The sequence below is a fragment of the Bufo gargarizans genome, chromosome 3 (assembly GCF_014858855.1).
Source record: "Bufo gargarizans isolate SCDJY-AF-19 chromosome 3, ASM1485885v1, whole genome shotgun sequence".
Lineage (NCBI taxonomy): Eukaryota > Metazoa > Chordata > Amphibia > Anura > Bufonidae > Bufo > Bufo gargarizans.
In genome coordinates, this window is record NC_058082.1 from 87,522,060 (window position 1) to 87,540,372 (window position 18,313).

At 47.2% G+C, this 18,313-nt stretch overlaps 1 protein-coding gene across 3 annotated transcripts in view; it reads left to right on the forward strand.

Moving 5' to 3' along the window:
* Positions 1-582: 582 nt before the first annotated feature.
* LATS2 (large tumor suppressor kinase 2) overlaps positions 583-18,313 on the forward strand; it is a 60,760-nt gene continuing 43,029 nt past the window's right edge. The window contains exons 1-2 of one of the 3 annotated variants that reach the window (XM_044284735.1): positions 583-719; positions 9,307-9,775. In XM_044284735.1, the coding sequence (XP_044140670.1) occupies positions 9,425-9,775 (351 nt within the window). In that variant the 5' untranslated portion in view covers positions 583-719; positions 9,307-9,424. Of the gene's footprint in view, positions 809-5,793; positions 5,916-9,306; positions 9,776-18,313 lie in introns of those variants that run through there. The other 2 variants (XM_044284734.1, XM_044284736.1) reach the window with 2 other exon arrangements.

The window sequence follows — 18,313 nt, forward strand, 5'->3', positions numbered from 1 at the left end:
CAGTGCAGCGTCATGCAGTGCAGCAGAGCAGTCTGCGTCATGCAGTGCAGCAGAGCAGTATGCGTCATGCAGTGCAGCAGAGCAGTCTGTGTCATGCAGTGCAGCAGAGCAGTCTGTGTCATGCAGTGCAGCAGAGCAGTCTGTGTCATGCAGTGCAGCAGAGCAGTCTGTGTCATGCAGTGCAACAGAGCAGTCTGCGTCATGCAGTGCAGCAGAGCAGTCTGCGTCATGCAGTGCAGCAGAGCAGTCTGTCATGCAGTGCAGCAGAGCAGTATGCGTCATGCAGTGCAGCAGAGCAGTATGCGTCATGCAGTGCAGCAGAGCAGTCTGCGTCATGCAGTGCAGCAGAGCAGTCTGTGTCATGCAGTGTAGCAGAGCAGTCTGTCATACACACAGCCCGGAGTCTAGTTCCTCCCACTCACGTGACTAATCACATGATCATGGCATCCCAAAGGTCCTTTAGCCACTAGGATTTAGCGTATACCTTCCCTGGTGACTCCGCCCCCTTCTCATCCTCTTCCAATCCTCAACAGGCAGTGAGATGACGCAGGCAGCCATGGACACGTGATCACAATGGAATGCAAACAATGCGGTGAACGTCCAAGTCCATCCTGCTGTTCTGTGTCTATGTGCTGCGGGGGGAGACCGGAGAGAAGACCCCGGGAACCTGCACCCAGCGGCGGCTACGTGGACCGTAACCAGCAACGACCGAGCTACCGGTAATAACCCAGGTCCTCCTCACAGCAGACACATGTACGGCGTGCGCAGGACACGTAACACCAGACACAGCCATCAGCAGGAATACAGGGTAAGCAGTGCTAGAGGAGGGCACGAGGCGTTACCACAGGACAAGCAGTGGTAGGAAGGGTATGCAGCATTACTACAGGGCAAGCAATGGTAGGAAGGGTATGCAGCATTACTACAGGACAAGCAGTGGTAGAGGGGGCATGCAGCATTACTACAGGACAAGCAGTGGTAGAGGGGGCATGCAGCATTACTACAGGACAAGCAGTGGTAGAGGGGTATGCAGCATTACTACAGGACAAGCAGTACTAGAGGGGTATGCAGCATTACTACAGGACGAGCAGTACTAGAGGGGTATGCAGCATTACTACAGGACGAGCAGTACTAGAGGGGTATGCAGCATTACTACAGGACAAGCAGTACTAGAGGGGTATGCAGCATTACTACAGGACGAGCAGTACTAGAGGGGTATGCAGCATTACTACAGGACGAGCAGTACTAGAGGGGTATGCAGCATTACTACAGGACGAGCAGTACTAGAGGGGTATGCAGCATTACTACAGGACGAGCAGTACTAGAGGGGTATGCAGCATTACTACAGGACGAGCAGTACTAGAGGGGTATGCAGCATTACTACAGGACAAACAGTACTAGAGGGGTATGCAGCATTACTACAGGACAAGCAGTGGTAGAGGGGGTATGCAGCATTACTACAGGACAAGCAGTGGTAGAGGGGTATGCAGCATTACTACAGGACAAGCAGTGGTAGAGGGGTATGCAGCATTACTACAGGACAATCAGTACTAGAGGGGTATGCAGCATTACTACAGGACAAGCAGTGGTAGAGGGGGTATGCAGCATTACTACAGGACAATCAGTACTAGAGAGGTATGCAGCATTACTACAGGACGAGCAGTACTAGAGGGGTATGCAGCATTACTACAGGACAAACAGTACTAGAGGGGTATGCAGCATTACTACAGGACGAGCAGTACTAGAGGGGTATGCAGCATTACTACAGGACAAGCAGTGGTAGAGGGGGTATGCAGCATTACTACAGGACAAGCAGTGGTAGAGGGGTATGCAGCATTACTACAGGACAAGCAGTGGTAGAGGGGTATGCAGCATTACTACAGGACAATCAGTACTAGAGGGGTATGCAGCATTACTACAGGACAAGCAGTGGTAGAGGGGCATGCAGCATTACTACAGGACAATCAGTACTAGAGAGGTATGCAGCATTACTACAGGACAATCAGTACTAGAGGGGTATGCAGCATTACTACAGGACAATCAGTACTAGAGGGGTATGCAGCATTACTACAGGACAATCAGTACTAGAGAGGTATGCAGCATTACTACAGGACAATCAGTACTAGAGGGGTATGCAGCATTACCCCAGGACAATCAGTACTAGAGGGGGTATGCAGCATTACTACAGGACAATCAGTACTAGAGAGGTATGCAGCATTACTACAGGACAATCAGTACTAGAGGGGTATGCAGCATTACCCCAGGACAATCAGTACTAGAGGGGGTATGCAGCATTACTACAGGACAAGCAGTGGTAGAGAGGACATGCAGCATTACTACAGGACAAGCAGTACTAGAGGGGTATGCAGCATTACTACAGGACAATCAGTACTAGAGAGGACATGCAGCATTACTACAGGACAAGCAGTGCTAGAGGGCATGCTGTGTTAATTCTTGCGTCCTAGCAGCATCTTGCTCGGGAGCCATTGCTGCGGCTGTGGACATGGATCTCCCTCCTTTCTTGTGGTAATTGGCCTCGTCTGTCACTAATTGACCGTTCATTACCTATTAATGGGGCAGTGCGATGTGTTCCTGCAGGGTAACATACTAATGACATGTATCGCGGAGGTGTCCAGGTAACGGCCTGAAGCCTGCCAGTGCGCGGAGCTCCCGGGACCTTGTCCTCGTAGTGACGTCCTTATTTCACGCCATTTCGAGGGGGTTATTGATGGGAAGTTTGCTGTGTGTGGTCTCTTCTTATTGGGTCAGTTATTCAGGCTTTATAGTCGGAGGGAGAGAGCCGATTGCTTTGGGGAAGAACTCCACTCTCCTCTGCACCCATTTTGCTAAACCTCCCTGTTATCCACAGAATAGGTGAAAAATGCATAACTGGTGGAGGTCCAACCAGTAGGACGCAACTGATCACTGGGACAGGGGTCCTCGGCCCCCCATTCTGGAGACATTTGAATGGACCATTGATCGCACATGTGCCATGCTGCATTCAGTGGAATAAAGCACTCTGCCCTTAGGCACTGGATGGAGAAGCATGGCACATGATCCATTCAGAGGCCTCCAGAATGGGGGGCTCCGGAACCCCTTTCTGGTCTGTCAGTCAGTTCTCATTCAAGTAGAAGCAGAACCCTCAAGTCTTCAGATAGGCGATACATGTTTAAAGTTATATTTTTTTAAACCTTTTAACTGTTGACTCTGGATAGGTCATCATTATCTGATCGATGGAGGTCCACCACCCGGGAGCCCCGCCGATCAGCTGTTTTAGGAGGCGGTGCTCGCTCCCTTCTCTCTTCATGTCGGCTGCTTTAGTCTATGGTCTTTGCCATAGACAGCAGTGTTAAACAGGAATAAAGCTGGCAGACGACACGTGCGAACTGTGCTTGCCGTCTCCTAACACAGCTGGATAGGTCATCAATGGTAAAGATTTATCGCCTATCTAAGGATTGAAGGGTTTTGCTTCTGCTTGAATGAGAATTGACTGCAATACCAGACACAGTCTCTGGACAAGAGTGGCGCTATTCCTGTCCGTACAAATAATAAAGTAGACCTTTTTCCTAATCATGGAACCCCCCCCCCCCCTCTTTAAGGGTCCATTCACACATCCGTGTGTGTTTTGCGGATCCGCAAAACATGGACAGCAGCAATGTGCGTTCTGCATTTTGCAGGCCGCACGTTGCCGGCACCAATAAAATATGTCTATTCTTGTCCGCTATTGCGGACAAGAATAGGACATGTTCTATTTTTTTTCGGGATCGGAATTGCGGACGCGGAAGCGCGGGTCCGCACATCGTGCGGCCCCATAGAAATGAATGGGTCCGCAATTTCGTTCCGCAAAATGCGACCTATGACAGATCTGCGGGGCATTGATGGCGTTGGGCCATGTTCACATGTGGTGTATTTGATGTGGATTTTGCGATCGAGTACAGTACAGTGAGTTTGCTAAGATCCCATTCACATGCAGCAGAAAAAAACGCCTGCCTGGATATGAAGGCATGCTCGGGCGCTGCAGGTTTTTCTGGCTCTACTGCCGACTGCAATGCTTTACATTCAGAACAATCCTGCCGATAAAGATGGTTCAAGTAGCAAATCAGACGCAGTTTTCTGGTGTTCCAGTCAATTTATGATGGCGGGTTTATGATTGTCATATGGCGCCGGCCTTCGCTGTATCCACCGCCGATTCTAAATGTAAGACAGCTTCTTACATCTAGATCATTTTCCACGCCTAAACCAGTGGCGCATATCTGTTAGTAAATGACCCCCTTAGTCTTTGTTCTCACATTGCAGTCCTGCTGCACTAAACCATAAATGTGATCAGACTGTGGTAGTGTGAGCGCCGGACCGGGCGACATATTGTCTGTGATGTGCGATATGGGAGGCCTGCCTGTTGGAACTTGGAGGAGCGGTTTTAATTGGATTTAATTGGATTGCAATAAACAAAAAAAAATTGTGATTCTCATTGCCTTCAATGGATGGATGTGGGACAAATGGATGGATGGATATAGGATAGATAGAAGATGCATGGATAGATGGGTGGATATGGGATAGAAAGATAGATAGGTGAGATGGGTGAAAGGATTGATAGATTTAAGATGGATGGATATGGAATGCATAGTTGGATAAATAGATATTGGATAGATCGATATAGGATAGATGTAGATATAGATGGAGTGATTGATATCGGATAGATAGATAGATAGATATTGGACAGATGGATATGGGATGTATAAATATTGGATGGGTGGATATGGAATAGATGGATATAGGATAGCTGCATATATATGATGGATGGATAGGTAGATATGTATATGGGATGTATTGATAGATATTTGATGGATGGTGGATAGATCGATATGGGATAGCTATAGATATCGGATGGATTGATAGATATTGGACAGATGGATATGGGATGTATACATTTTGGATGGGTGGATATGAAATAGATGGATGGATATAGGATGGCTACATAGGTATAGATATGTGATGGATAGGTAGATATGGATATGGGATGTATTGATAGATATTGGATATATGGATATGGGATAGATGGGTTAATAGATAATGGATAGACATATGGGATAGATAGGTATTGGATAGATGGGTGGGTATGGAAAGATGCATATGGGATGGCTGCATAGATAGATATAGATATGTGATAGATGGATATGTTTATATACTCCATTACTCCAGCGTTCTGACGGTATTTCTTTAGTCACTATATTAGGGTCCATTCACACATCCGTGTGTGTTTTGCAAAACACGGACAGCGGCAATGTGCGTTCCGCATTTTGCGGACCACACATTGCCGGCACGAAGAGAATATGCCTATTCTTGTCCGCTATTGCGGACAAGAATGGGACATGTTCAATTTTTTTCAGGATAGGAAATGCGGACCCGGAAGCGCGGGTCCGCACTTCGGGATGTGCAGCCCCATAGAAATGGATGGGTCCACAATTCCGTTCCGCAAAATGCGGAACGGAATTGCGGATGTGTGAATGGAGCCTTATTGTCCGGCCGGTGTGTCTCACAGTTGTCTTTGCAGAGCTTGCAGCTCCTTAAAGAAAAAATGAAAAAGGAAACCAAAACCTGCTGATCAGTCGGGGTTCTCGCTCGGGCCTTGCTCATTCCTGCTGCATATCACATGGGGATTTTTCTCTCCTTTCCTAAGACTCTCTGAAGGGCCTGTAAATTCTCCCCAGCTTGGAATGTGCCTCTGTGACTGAGGAGCTGACGCCAAGAGGAAAGAGGAGGAGGTGAAGGAGGAACTTTGAGCAACTTCCCAAAGAGAAAGGAGGCGTCCTATCCCTTGGATTTCCCCCCCCCTCTGTCACAGAGAAGTCTTTAAACGGCGTCCCTCTATGAAGGAAACTACCATGCCATTAACTGGAAAGACTGGGAGCCCGGCCAAGGTAACGTGTACCAGGCAGTTTGCTCTCCCTTGCACTGTGCGCCGGGTTGAAAACCAATTTGTCAACACGCCGGACACGTCCTCGGACTGCTGAGCTCCGTTTAGTGGAGGGGTGTCATGAGGCCACTTTTATGTGGAGCCGAATAAACAGGTCGAGGTTGTTTAAGGCTTGTGTGGGAATGTAAGGCGATTAGGAAAGCGGAGAGTAGCCTTTTTATGGGTGTTTTACACTGGGGGGGGGAGGCAAAGCAGCCGTGGACCATTTATCCTCCTATAACTGTTCACATCATGCCCTTTGACCGACTTGGGGCGCTGAGACTTAGTCCTACTATGTCATCCACTCTTGCGGTTTTACTGTTTGTTATATGGCGGTTTTCATACCGGGTTGTAAAGCAGATGTGCATTTTTGTCCGTAAAATAGCTGAATATAACATATGACTCATTGCAATACGTCTGTTCGAGTGGCGATCCTTGTGTGACCACAGGTATGTGGACTGTGCTGCGGAGTCCATTATCAATCCTTGGATTCCATCGGGCACTGTGCGTGCTGTCCTGTGTGTGTGTGGGGGGTGAAGGGCTTTTGGGGTCCAGTTTGCATCCTATCCCAGCCCAGATGTGCGTTTAACCTGTTTCACTGACCCTTTAACAAGCCCATGAAATACCTTGTATGGCTGTAATTGGAAGAAGATGTGCACAGTCTTATCCCGCCATATTGTGCTGCGGGATCTCTGCGGCATATGTTCTTGATATTTCCTTCCAGAACTTCAATGAAACGTTTCCTTGCAGATATGCCGCTCCCGCCGTATATTCCTGATGGCTGCTGATATCACTTATAGGGCGCGTGATGAAACCACATTTCAGGAGCAGTGACAGGCAACCGTACGACGCCATTGCGGTTTAGTTGGTCTAAATGATGGCCATGTCATCCTGCTCAGCGGTATAGTCACAAGTGGACTGCGGATAAAACGTAGCAGTGTGTGGGCAGTATTATTCACATGTTCTCATTTGTGACAGTGCAGCAAAATATTTTTTGCACTGGTTAGGGGCCAGGTGAAGAGATGCGGGGACCTGGCCCCATTTGGTGCCGTTGCTGAAACTATTCCAATCACTGCCAGAGCGTCGGTAATCTTTGAGTAGTGTTAAAGGGGATCACTTACTTTATAGATTGCTGCACCTTCATGTTGACTGGAGCACATGGATTCCACCAATATGATCTTTTTAATAGGAATGTAGAATTCCCCTTTAAGAACCTAATCCTTGTTTGTTTTTTTGGGAGTGATTCTTAAAGGGGTTTTCCATAAATTAAAGGGGTTGTCTCATCATGGACAATGGGGCATATCACTAGGTAATGCCCTCATTGTCTTATAGGTGCGGGTCCCATGCACAGCAGCCCTCTATTCATTTTCTACGGGGCTGGCGAAAATAGCGGAGCGCTGGTTCGGCTATTTCCGTTTGCCTCATAGAAATGAATGGGAGCAAGGGGCTGCGCATGCGCAGTACGCTCCCTTTCACTTCTATGGGGAGCCGGCTTGGTGGTGGCCGGGCTGGAGTCCTCCAGCCGCCTCCTTGCCGGGCTCTGTTCTCGATATAGGTGCGGGTCCCAGCGGTGGGACCCGCACCTATAAGACAATGGGGGCATATCCTAGCGATATGCTCCCATTGTCCATGATGAGACAACCCCTTTAAGTACTGTTTTTTATGCTATGGGTTCACATCTGCAGCAGCGGATCCAGCAGAGAGCATTGAAACATTGCTGGATTCTGCAGTTCTACATCAGATCCCCATTGACTATAATGGGGTCTAGCAGTTTTTGGCAGGCTGACAGCCAGCATTTATGCCGCGACAGGCTACCAGAATAGCCTGCTGGATAGAAACTGTGAACCTGCCCTATAGGAGAATGCTGATACAGAGTACTCCAGTTTAAAGGGGGGGTTTCAGGAGTTCCGTACTGATGGCCTTTCCTCAGGATAGGTTATCAATATCTGATAGGTGGGGGTGATGGCAGTCTGACCACCACCAATCAGCTGTTTGTAGAGGCTGCGGCGCGCGGCAGCCTCCACAGCATACTAAGTACAATGTCATACATTGGATAGCGGCTGTGCTTGGTATTGTAGCCTAGTCCAATTCACTTGAATTGGACTGAGCCGCCTGTAGGCCATGAACGTGACTTCACTGTTCTAGGAAAAGGCTGCACCACTCAACGGAGTGCCATAGCCTCTTCAAACAGCTGATCGGTGGGGGCGCTGGGTCTACTGGAATTACAACCTTTCTTGTGGTTGTCAAGAAATGTTGTGCATCGGAGAGAGACATTAATGTTGCATGATTTTCGGAGGAACTTGATTTGCCACCAGGTGACTAAAAGTTACCCCGGGCTTAAGTGGTTGGGGGGCTCTGCCATGCGCATGTTGCCCATTTTAGAATGTCCTGTTTGTCTGTGCTAGAAGAAATGTCCATGTAATGATTATCCCGAATTTCATGTAAGATTGGTCGCCCTTCTTGGACCTGCTGCAGATAGTGTCTGTTACTGAAAGCATCTCACAAGCCTATCTGAATGACCCCAGATAGAGACCTGATGCTGTCGCTCTCCGTAGAAGTTAAGCAGGCTGCAACCTTGGAAGGTTTAGTATAAACACATGAGATATTTCAGGTATGTTATTAAGCGCACAGGAATATACAGACTTGGCTTTACTTGCTCTTTCCAGTCCCTGAAGGCATGTACAGGAATCCTTGAACATTCCTCTGGCCGCACATCCAATTGAGGCCATTCAGTGTGACAACCATTGTTCTGTTCATGAAAAACAATGAGAAGTTGTCATTGTCGGTGGATAGTTTCATTATTCTCCACTGCTGCCTGCACTGCCCTAACATAAGGGCAGATGTATTCATTACATGTGCCCTTATGTTACTACTCCATTACTCTATATCATGCTGCTCTAATCTCAGAAGGTGCTGGTTCTTCTTGTGGAGAACTAGGGAATCTTAAAATGCTCCCTGGGAAAACTATGCAAATCGTCTCTCTTCCAAAATGAGGAAAACTGCCTAATGCCACCTAAAGGTTGGCACCCTGTCAGTCAGAGTTTGACCCATTCTGTAGACAGAGCTGTTTTGGGTTTTTTGCTTCTCATCAGTACAGAGTAGGAGGATGCTGCTCTGTTGATGGTTCTTAGTTCTTATGTGTGCTGGTCCCGGGACCCCGTATTTATACTCTGCAGCATGTTACACGATTGCAGGAGGCTGGTGCTATGACATTCCATCCATGTTAATGTTGCATAAAGTGGCAATGGCCTGCTACCATGGTCATGTCATCAGAGGTGGTGCAGTACTTTGATTTCTCCACCATTGCTTGGAACTGCTTGCCTACGTGTAACATCTTTACGTTTCTTCTTTTCCAGGTTGATAATATGGATCTCTTCACAATTTGTGAGTGGTTGCACCATAATACATGGAAATGCTATGGTAATCCAACCTCCTAAAACAATTGCCTGCTGAACACCATAAACTGAATTCACCATGAGGCCAAAAACATTTCCCACCACCACATATTCTGGAAACAGCAGGCAGAGACTGCAGGAAATCCGTGAGGGATTGAAACAGCCATCCAAACCACTGGCTCAGGGGATATCTGTTGGATCTGCCAACGACAACCTAATGGACTCTAAGGTTCTCCCTGGAAAAGATGCAGGAAGACAGCAACAACAACAGCAGCAGCTGCGGCAGCCGGCCAAGTTTGCACCCTACCAAAAGGCTCTTCGGGAGATTCGCTACTCCCTTCTACCCTTCGCCAATGAATCTGGAAACCTGGCGGCAGTAGAGGTGAATAGGCAAATGCTGCAGGACCTGGTGAAAGTGGGCTGTGATCAGGTATGCTCTAGGCAAAAGCTGAATTAAAGCATGCACATTTGCTTTTCCTGTGTGCTTTGACCATATAACATGGTGCACCACGTTCTCAAGTGCTGCAAACCTACCACATCATTCCATACAAGATGGTCAGATCACTTGGGAGAACAAAAGTGTATGTACTCTTTAAAGCATAATCCTGTCCAGAGGTTGATTTTTGTTTTGTGGTTCCCTGAGGTACACCTACACGGTTCACTTGCTGAAGGCTTATGATTGCCGGTTGTCTTGGCCCAACTCTCAGACTTTCTCTTGATGCATTTCAGAAAAGTGCATTGCGGTGCAGCTGGCAGAAAATCAAATGTATGTTGGGGCAGCTCAACAAACCCCCGATGTCTGCTGTAAAGCCACATGCTGTCATTTTTGGGAGAGGCTTAAGAAACTCTTCATCCTACTTCAGACAGGGCAGAGGGGGAGGCTCCTGCTGCAGCCAGATGCCTTACAGCCAGACACGGGTCGATGAAGAAAAGGAGAGGGCACAAGAGCTCCTTGGAAATGATTTCTTAATACAATTGTCAAATTATAAGTGCATTATGAAACAGAATAGGATCAATGGAAAGTTAGTGATCAAGAGAGTTTATCAGTATTTTGATATCTATGTACTATCCTCAGGGCGGTCCGATACCTCCACCCTCTGCTGATACTTCTGGAGTATCTCCGGTACCGGAACTACACGGCTCCACTACACATGGAGCTGCATACTTCCGGCACCGGAGATACTCCTGAATCTGCTGGGGTGTGAAGTATCGGAAGCCCTCCAGATATATTGATGGCCTATTGTGATGACATAAAGGGGATGTCCTTGTTCAGACCTTGAATGGGCGGTCTTTAGCACTGCCCTAGCCTGTAAAAACAGACTAGGGCACTTCTCAAGACCACCCATTAGTGCTAGTGACGTTACTGGGCTCACTGCTAGGCTGCAGCCTCCGCCTAGCTTATCCATGGAGAGCCTGGTACGTCACCGGATTTTAAGAAATTCCCTCGCCCTGCGCGAGTTAGCACAGGGCAAGGGGTAGCATCGGACCGTGAAAAGCTCAGATGCTCCACTCATTCATGGTGAATGAGTACAGATCGGGTTTTGTCCAGGTTCAGCTCTAAACACAGACAACCCCTTTAAGTGAGATCTAACAGTATAAGTATTTTTGATCGAGTTTTGTTGGGCAGAAATACGACTGATTTAGGCTACTTTCACACTAGCGTTCGTCGGTCCGCTCGTGAGTTCCGTTTGAAGGGGCTCACGAGCGGACCCGAACGCAGCCGTCCAGCCCTGATGCAGTCTGAATGGAGCGGATCCGCTCAGACTGCATCAGTCTGGCGGCGTTCAGCCTCCGCTCCGCTCGCCTCCGCACGGACAGGCGGACAGCTGAACGCTGCTTGCAGCGTTCGGGTGTCCGCCTGGCCGTGCGGAGGCGTGCGGATCCGATCCGTCCAGACTTACAATGTAAGTCAATGGGGACGGATCCGTTTGAAGATGCCACAATATGGCTCAATCTTCAGGCGGATCCGTCCCCCATTGACTTTACATTGAAAGTCTGGACGGATCCGTACGAGGCTATTTTCACACTTAGCTGTTATATGCTAAAATAATGCAGACGGATCCGTACTGAACGGAGCCTCCGTCTGCATTATTATGATCGGATCCGTTCAGAACGGATCCGATCGAACGCTAGTGTGAAAGTAGCCTTATATAACTGATATCAGTGATAGATCATAGAGTGCATTCGGAAAGAGATCTGATTGCAAACCTGGACATAGGGCAATGGTTTCCAGTGGAAAGTGTTGCCATCTGCTAAAATCACTGCAGTGTCGAGCATATATAAATATATTGACCCGATTGTCCAAATTCTCTTCCAAAGATAAAGCGGTCTCCCTCCAAACCAGGCTTATCCCCCCCCCCCCCCAACTGCATTCCAGTGTGCAGTGTATTTAAAGGCTGAGGTCTCGACACTGTCTTGAAGAGGAATCCAGAATGGCTGGGATGTTTTCATGCTAAGCTGGTCTGCACCTACCTAGATCTTGTCATGTGCATTACATGTTGGTCTTGGAATTTAAGTGTTGGCTTATCTTTTTTTATTGATTGCATTCCGCCATTCCTTTGATCTTTGTGGCATGTGGTTGCATTTTTTGAAGTTTTTCACTCGATTGGAGTCTCCAAATGTATCTCTGAATTAATTAGTAAATATAAATTTAGTCTGAAGCAAATGGCCATGTTATATATAGCACCTCAGAGCAGTGGTCTTCAAGCTCTCCAGCTGTTGCAGAAGTACAACTCCCAGCATGCTCTGACAGCAGCAACCACAGCAGTTCTGCAACAACTAGCAATAGGTTAGGGAGCACCGCTTTGGAGGCAAGGTGATGAGGCGTGCTCTACTTTGGTGCATAGCCTAAGCTTTCCAATTAATAATATTATTGCATGTCAATAGATGGGGACCCCCCAAAACTTCCTCACCATGCATAGAACAAATGGGTTGTAGCCTGTTTGGCTTGTTTTTGCTATGTATCAGCAGTCCTGACCAAGGATGAACCTGTGAACTGCAGAACAGGACATTTGCTTTGGCCATTGTGGAATTCACATTGGTGGGACCTTCCCCAATTAGACGTTGATGGCATGTCCTGGCAATATGGCCTCCTATCAATATTTATGAGGCTCTGTAGCACATTCAAGAGATCCTTTGCTATGTTCCTCAAGCATATATGGTCATTTCAGTAAGCAAATCCAGATAAGTAGTTGTCAGATATCTTTAGTGCCATCCTGGTGAACAAAGAAATGGTCAAGTTGGACCCTACTTCTCCCCTATAGAGACGGATGGGAACGGTCACTTGATTTCCAGCTGAGCCTGGTGGAATGGGTGGGCTCTGTCAAAGAAAAAGCCATGTGTGGCCAGCTTATGTCTGTATAGAGAAGGTGTTTCCATACAGGCCGTGGTTGGCACGCTGCTTGTTAGGCCTCATGCACCCAACTGTATTTTTGTTCCACATCTAATGCACATGATGCAGACCCATTCATTTCAAGGGGGCTGCAAAAAATGCAGACATCACACCGTGTGCTGTCCGCATCCATATGTCCATACTGCAGTCCTGCGAAAAAATTTAAATAAAAAATAGAACATGTCCTATACTTGTGGACAAGAATAGAACACTTCTATAGAAGGGGAAAAAGAAAATGGCGGCATGCACGCGGCCAGTATCCGTGTTTTGCGGTCGTGTGCATGAGGCCTCATTGTGCAGTGCTTCTGGATAAGGCTGCCACCCAATCTTGGCATTTGCACCAGTATAGTTTCTCATGAAGCAAGTACAAAGGACACGTTTGGGCTCATCCTCCAGTCTGTCCTCAAACTGTACAAAAAGGCTTGAAGATGGCTTCCGATACGGTGGACAGATTTTGTAATGCCCCGTTTTTCTGCAATCTTTCGTGGTCCTGTGACATTTCCTGCTGTGTTAGTTCCCTGTCCTGATGACATCATGTCAACATCTGAGGTGCGGCAAGGCTTGTAATGCTCTGCCCTGTCTACACATTATCAATGACCTTGCCTCTGCGGTTGGTGTTCCACTCATTCTCCTGGACCCTGCCATGTAAATGTGATGTCAGCAATGATGCCATGTACCAGGGCAGGGCTTCAAGCAGGCTTGGATCTGTGACGTTCAAGCTGTGCAAAGAAGGGCAGAGACTCGGTGTGTTCAGACCGGGATGTAAACACAGGGTGCGAGTCACAGATCACAATTACACCGGAGGAGGCAAAATAGACTCAGAACTTCATCATCTGACTCATGGTATGCTGGTGGTATTGTTTTTTGTGTAACTGGAAAAAAACCTTTTAACTTTGATAGGTTTAGTGGAGAGTTTGACTGTAATGGTGAAAAGATGAATACCGTTTTCTCCATGTGGAGTTTTAGTAGACGATGCTCCACTTCGAGGTACAGTAGCTTACCTGAGCAGGTTTTTCCATGGTAGCACCCACCACCTGAGGAATAGGAGTCTACAGACCCAAATCCCGCTAGGCAAGACAGCTTGTGGCTGCTGACTAAACTGCGAGGTCTTGTCATCCAAGTCTATGGGTGTTGTCTTGGAAAACCCCTTTCCATGTGTTCCATTGGCAGATCTGAGATGGGGGTTTTCTGTAAAGAACAAGGTCTTTCATTAAGAGAAAGCCTACGTCTAACATTTTTGTGGGGTTGTTGCCGTATTTTAGTGCTAGTTTCTATGTTACTATCCTTATTGCAGTGTGTTGGCACCAAGGCTTTTATATCTTTTTTTCTGGATGAAGATGTAGATCTGATGCTGAATGCAGCTAATAAAAAAAACAAAAAACTAAAACATAACTTTTAATCAAAAAATATATAATATAAACAGCCCCTACATAAATGAGATAATTTTTATATAATTGCCACAGATTAATTTGTGTGACTTGATCATTTATAACCGATACAAAGGCACAGGTAGAGCAATTGTACGTAATCGGCACCATATAAATTCACAAAATGGGCCTCTTAATGAGGTTACTCATGGTTCCTGTGATTATTAGATATCACCAGTTGATGAAGTACACAGATTAATTCACGGTTCTTGCAATCTGAGAAAAGTTGCTCAGCAGGGTATGATGTCACCGAGAAGTGTGTTGTCGGGAGATGACCTGTCCCTGGGTGTCCCTTTTGGCTATCCCTGCCTATAAGCGGAGCACCTGCCCCGAAAGGGACGACCCCACTTCTCGTGGCTAAACCCTGTACAATAGCCCCAGAAGACCCTGAAAGAGTTGTCAAGGTGAAGTCCTGACACGTTTCCTCATTAAAAAAGATAATAATGGCTCATCGGGGGACAAAAAAGCATAGTCCAATAAAGACGGATGATGCTGAAGAGATATGATAGTGGCTACCCTGATGCTGTAGGCGCAAATGTCTATCAGAGAAGGTCCCCTATTTATATTTCACATGGGCTGCGTTTTGAAAGTGGTCCTCCCACGCTCAAGGACGCAAAAAAACGGAAGAGGAATCTGCGCACAACTTCCAGATTCACCCCCCCCCCCCCCCAATAAAAAGTCTTAAGATCTTATATAGAAGGCCATTAATCATTAAATGTCCATTTCTTTCCTCGATGTGCAGCAACTACTGTGTACAACCAAACCTTATGCTGGCCATACACTTCACCTTGACCCCATAGACTAAGTAAGCTCAGCTCAGTCTATGTTAATTACCATGGTGAAAGGGTACATTGTGGGACTTGCACATTAGGCCACGTTCACATCTGTTTAGGTGCAGATTCCATCGAAAATGCTGCACAATTGCTGCCCACTGGTGGAAACCCACAGGGGGCAGACTGGCTATAGACCCTACAGGGAGGTTTTCCGGTGGGCCAATGCCCAAGGGTCTGGCCAAGCCCTCCACCTGGCCATCAGCCAGGTACATAAAGATCTGATGCTCTCAACATTAATTAACGTAGGAGCCACAGGTGCCCTCCTGAATTCAACTGTATTGCTGTCCTCAGGACGATAATACAGTTTCATACTGTGGCCCGTGCGGCAGTATTTTATGTTGCGCTGTGGCATTTGGTTCCTCAGGGGCGGTCTTTTGTTCTGTACTACAGTAACCCTGGCCCCACCTACTTCTGTTGGCCTTGTCTTCTGTCAGTTTGGACCCACCTGCAACATGGGGCCACTTTTATTTTATTTATTTTTTTTTTATTTTTTTTTTCCCCAGGGCTCCTTTTAAAGTTCCCAGTCCTCCCCTGGAAACCCAATGGGCTCCATTATAGTTAATGGGGTCCGTCAGGCGCTATTCATATTCATTCTGTGGGTGATCTGAAGCTTTGTTGTTCTGCGCCATAATTGAGCAGGACAACAGAAAGTACACCAGTGTGAACATGGCCTTTAGGTGTAGAGTTACACATTTTTGAAAATTATTTTTGTTTTAACTTGCGTAACAACCGCTTTGATGTAATCTTTGCAGATTGGCAGTAGTGCAGCTTTCTGCTGCACCGTTCCCACCATGAATGTGCCCGACCTGCAAGAAACTACAGAATGGCAGAACAAGAAAAGCCCTGTTACTCAATTTACACTACTAGTTAACCCCTGGTGTACATGACTGATGACAACCTAAGCAGCGCTGCACACATGCTAGCAACTGGTTATTTGCAGAGTTTTCCAGTACGCCAATTAAAAAAAAATCCCCTGCTATATGGTGCACACGTGCTGTCTGCACAGAGTCCAGACGGAGACAAATGGGTTAACCAAATCGTACATTCCAGAGTGGAAATACTGGGGCAGTGTGGTCCTGGGTGGGGGGTGGCATCAGTTTCCTTGCCGTTTCTCCAGCCCCGTTACTGGGAGAGGAAATGTGTCAGGCTAATTACAAGCATTCCAGGCTTTTTTCCAGGGGGTGTTGTCTCTTCCTTACCATTGAATTGGCTGCGCAGGACAAAGCATGTAAAGAGGATTATTAATGGCTGCAAATATGAATAAAATGTAAAGTACGATCGCTGGAAATTTAGGCTCCTCTGAAAATGTAGCTGAATAGAAAATAATCTCTTTATTTCTCGGTCATTCTGGCCTGTGGAGACTTTGCCGGCATGAATTGTATGTATTATCTTCAGTTACAAGCAATTAAGTGGATTTTACTCCGCAGTGAAAATGCTAAAACTATGGCCTCATGCACACGACCGTTGTTGTGTTCCGTTCCGCAAAATGGGGTTCCGTTGTTCCGTGATCGTTTTTGTTTCCGTGTGTCTTCCTTTATTTTTGGAGGACCACCAGACATAAAGGAAGGTAAAAAAAAGTCTAAGACAGGTTTGCCATGCAAACGATAGGAAAAAAACGGACGCAGATGGCAATCTTATATGCCTCCGCGTTTTTTAGCGGTCCCATTGACTTGAATGGGTCCGCAAACCGTTTTCCGCAAAAATATTAGGACAGGTTATATTTTTTTGACGGTCTGGAATCACGGACACGGATGGCAAACTGTGCATTAGCTGAGTTTTCAACAGACCCATTGAAAATCAATGGGTCCGCAGAAAATCACGAAAAACAGCGGCAACGGACACGGTCGTGTGCATGAGGCCTATGTAATATACAGGGGCTGAAAATGAATACCCTGAGATTGGTGCCCTGCACTTCACAGGTTACTTTAGACAACAGCCTATAATCCGCTGGTGCAGGACATTTGCTTCGGCTGCTTCCCATCATAACATATAATTCCTGTTATGTCAGTGGTCCGTGCCCGCCACTGTCCTGCTACTTCGAACGGGCATGGGCATTTTGGCAGTGGGTCCAGGTGCCTGTGTCCTGTTTGTCCCTTGGAGATATTTCTCGTTGAACCTCACCTCTTTCTGCAGTATTGCAAGGGTTAACACTCCTTTGGTTCTGTGTGCAGCTATTTCTAATGTGTTAATCAGCTCTGCTACATATCTGTTTGTCTCCCTCTCTGCCTGAGCAATAGGTTTACTAGGTTGCTAGGTCCTGCAGTGGGATTGTAATCTGCTTGGCTGCCTGTGTATTGACTTCTGCCTGATTCTCTGATCCTCTGGCACCTGACCTGTGCCTGATCGCCATACCGACCTTGAGCTGCCTGCCGTGCCCTTCAGACTTGTTTTTCATGGATTTGCATTAACTTTTCCTGCCCTGACTTCGGCATTTTACTGGCTACAAGTGCTATTTGCTCCCTCAGGGTTCTGCATCAGTGTGTGTGTGTCTTCCCCCCCCTACCCCTTCCCCACAGCTATGAACCACCAGGGGACTACTCCAGGAGGTGGTGGCCTGGTAGCTCCCCTGCAGTGAAGTCCAGATCCCTGTGTAGAGGTTAAAGGATGAATTCCATGGGACTGCCAGAATAGCACCCTTGGGTTTTGCCCAAAGTCTAGACAGTTGGTTGACAAAATGGTGGTAGCAATTAGCAATTTTCAGTATCTGACATTAGCTATTTGCTAATGTCAGTTGAGTCCATATATATCACTCTTGCCTCTCTCTGTGCTGTAATTTCTTTAAAAATCGTACTTTTATAATATGCTAATTACTTCACTACGGGCTGGTAGCCACCGCATCCTCAGACTATAAACACGCCCCCTCCTCCACTTGATGGACAGGGACAGTGAGCGCTCTCCTCCTCCCATCGGCCCTGTTTGCCCATGAAATCCCGCGCCTGCGCCGTACCGGTCCTCATAAGACTCCCAGTGTCAAACCCTCAGTGCTGACCAACCCATCTTCCCCCAACCCCCCCCCCCCCCCCCCGTGCTCAGATCTTCCCCTGAGCTGGAGCTGCAGTGCCCGATCAGGAAAAGACATCTGAGCATGGGGTGGAGAGTGAGCCGGCCTGACTGGGTTGGCCCTGTACTAGAGCATCCGCAAAAGAAATCTGAAGCTGACATTCTAATTTCTCCCTCAGATGTGTTTGTTATGCCACAGATCCCCACAAGACTTGGCCTAATTCAACGGGGCTAATCCGACAGCATTTATATGCAGAATCGCAAGAAGAAATGCCTTGCTACTTGTGGAATTTGTTTTCCGTGGCACGAACAAAAAT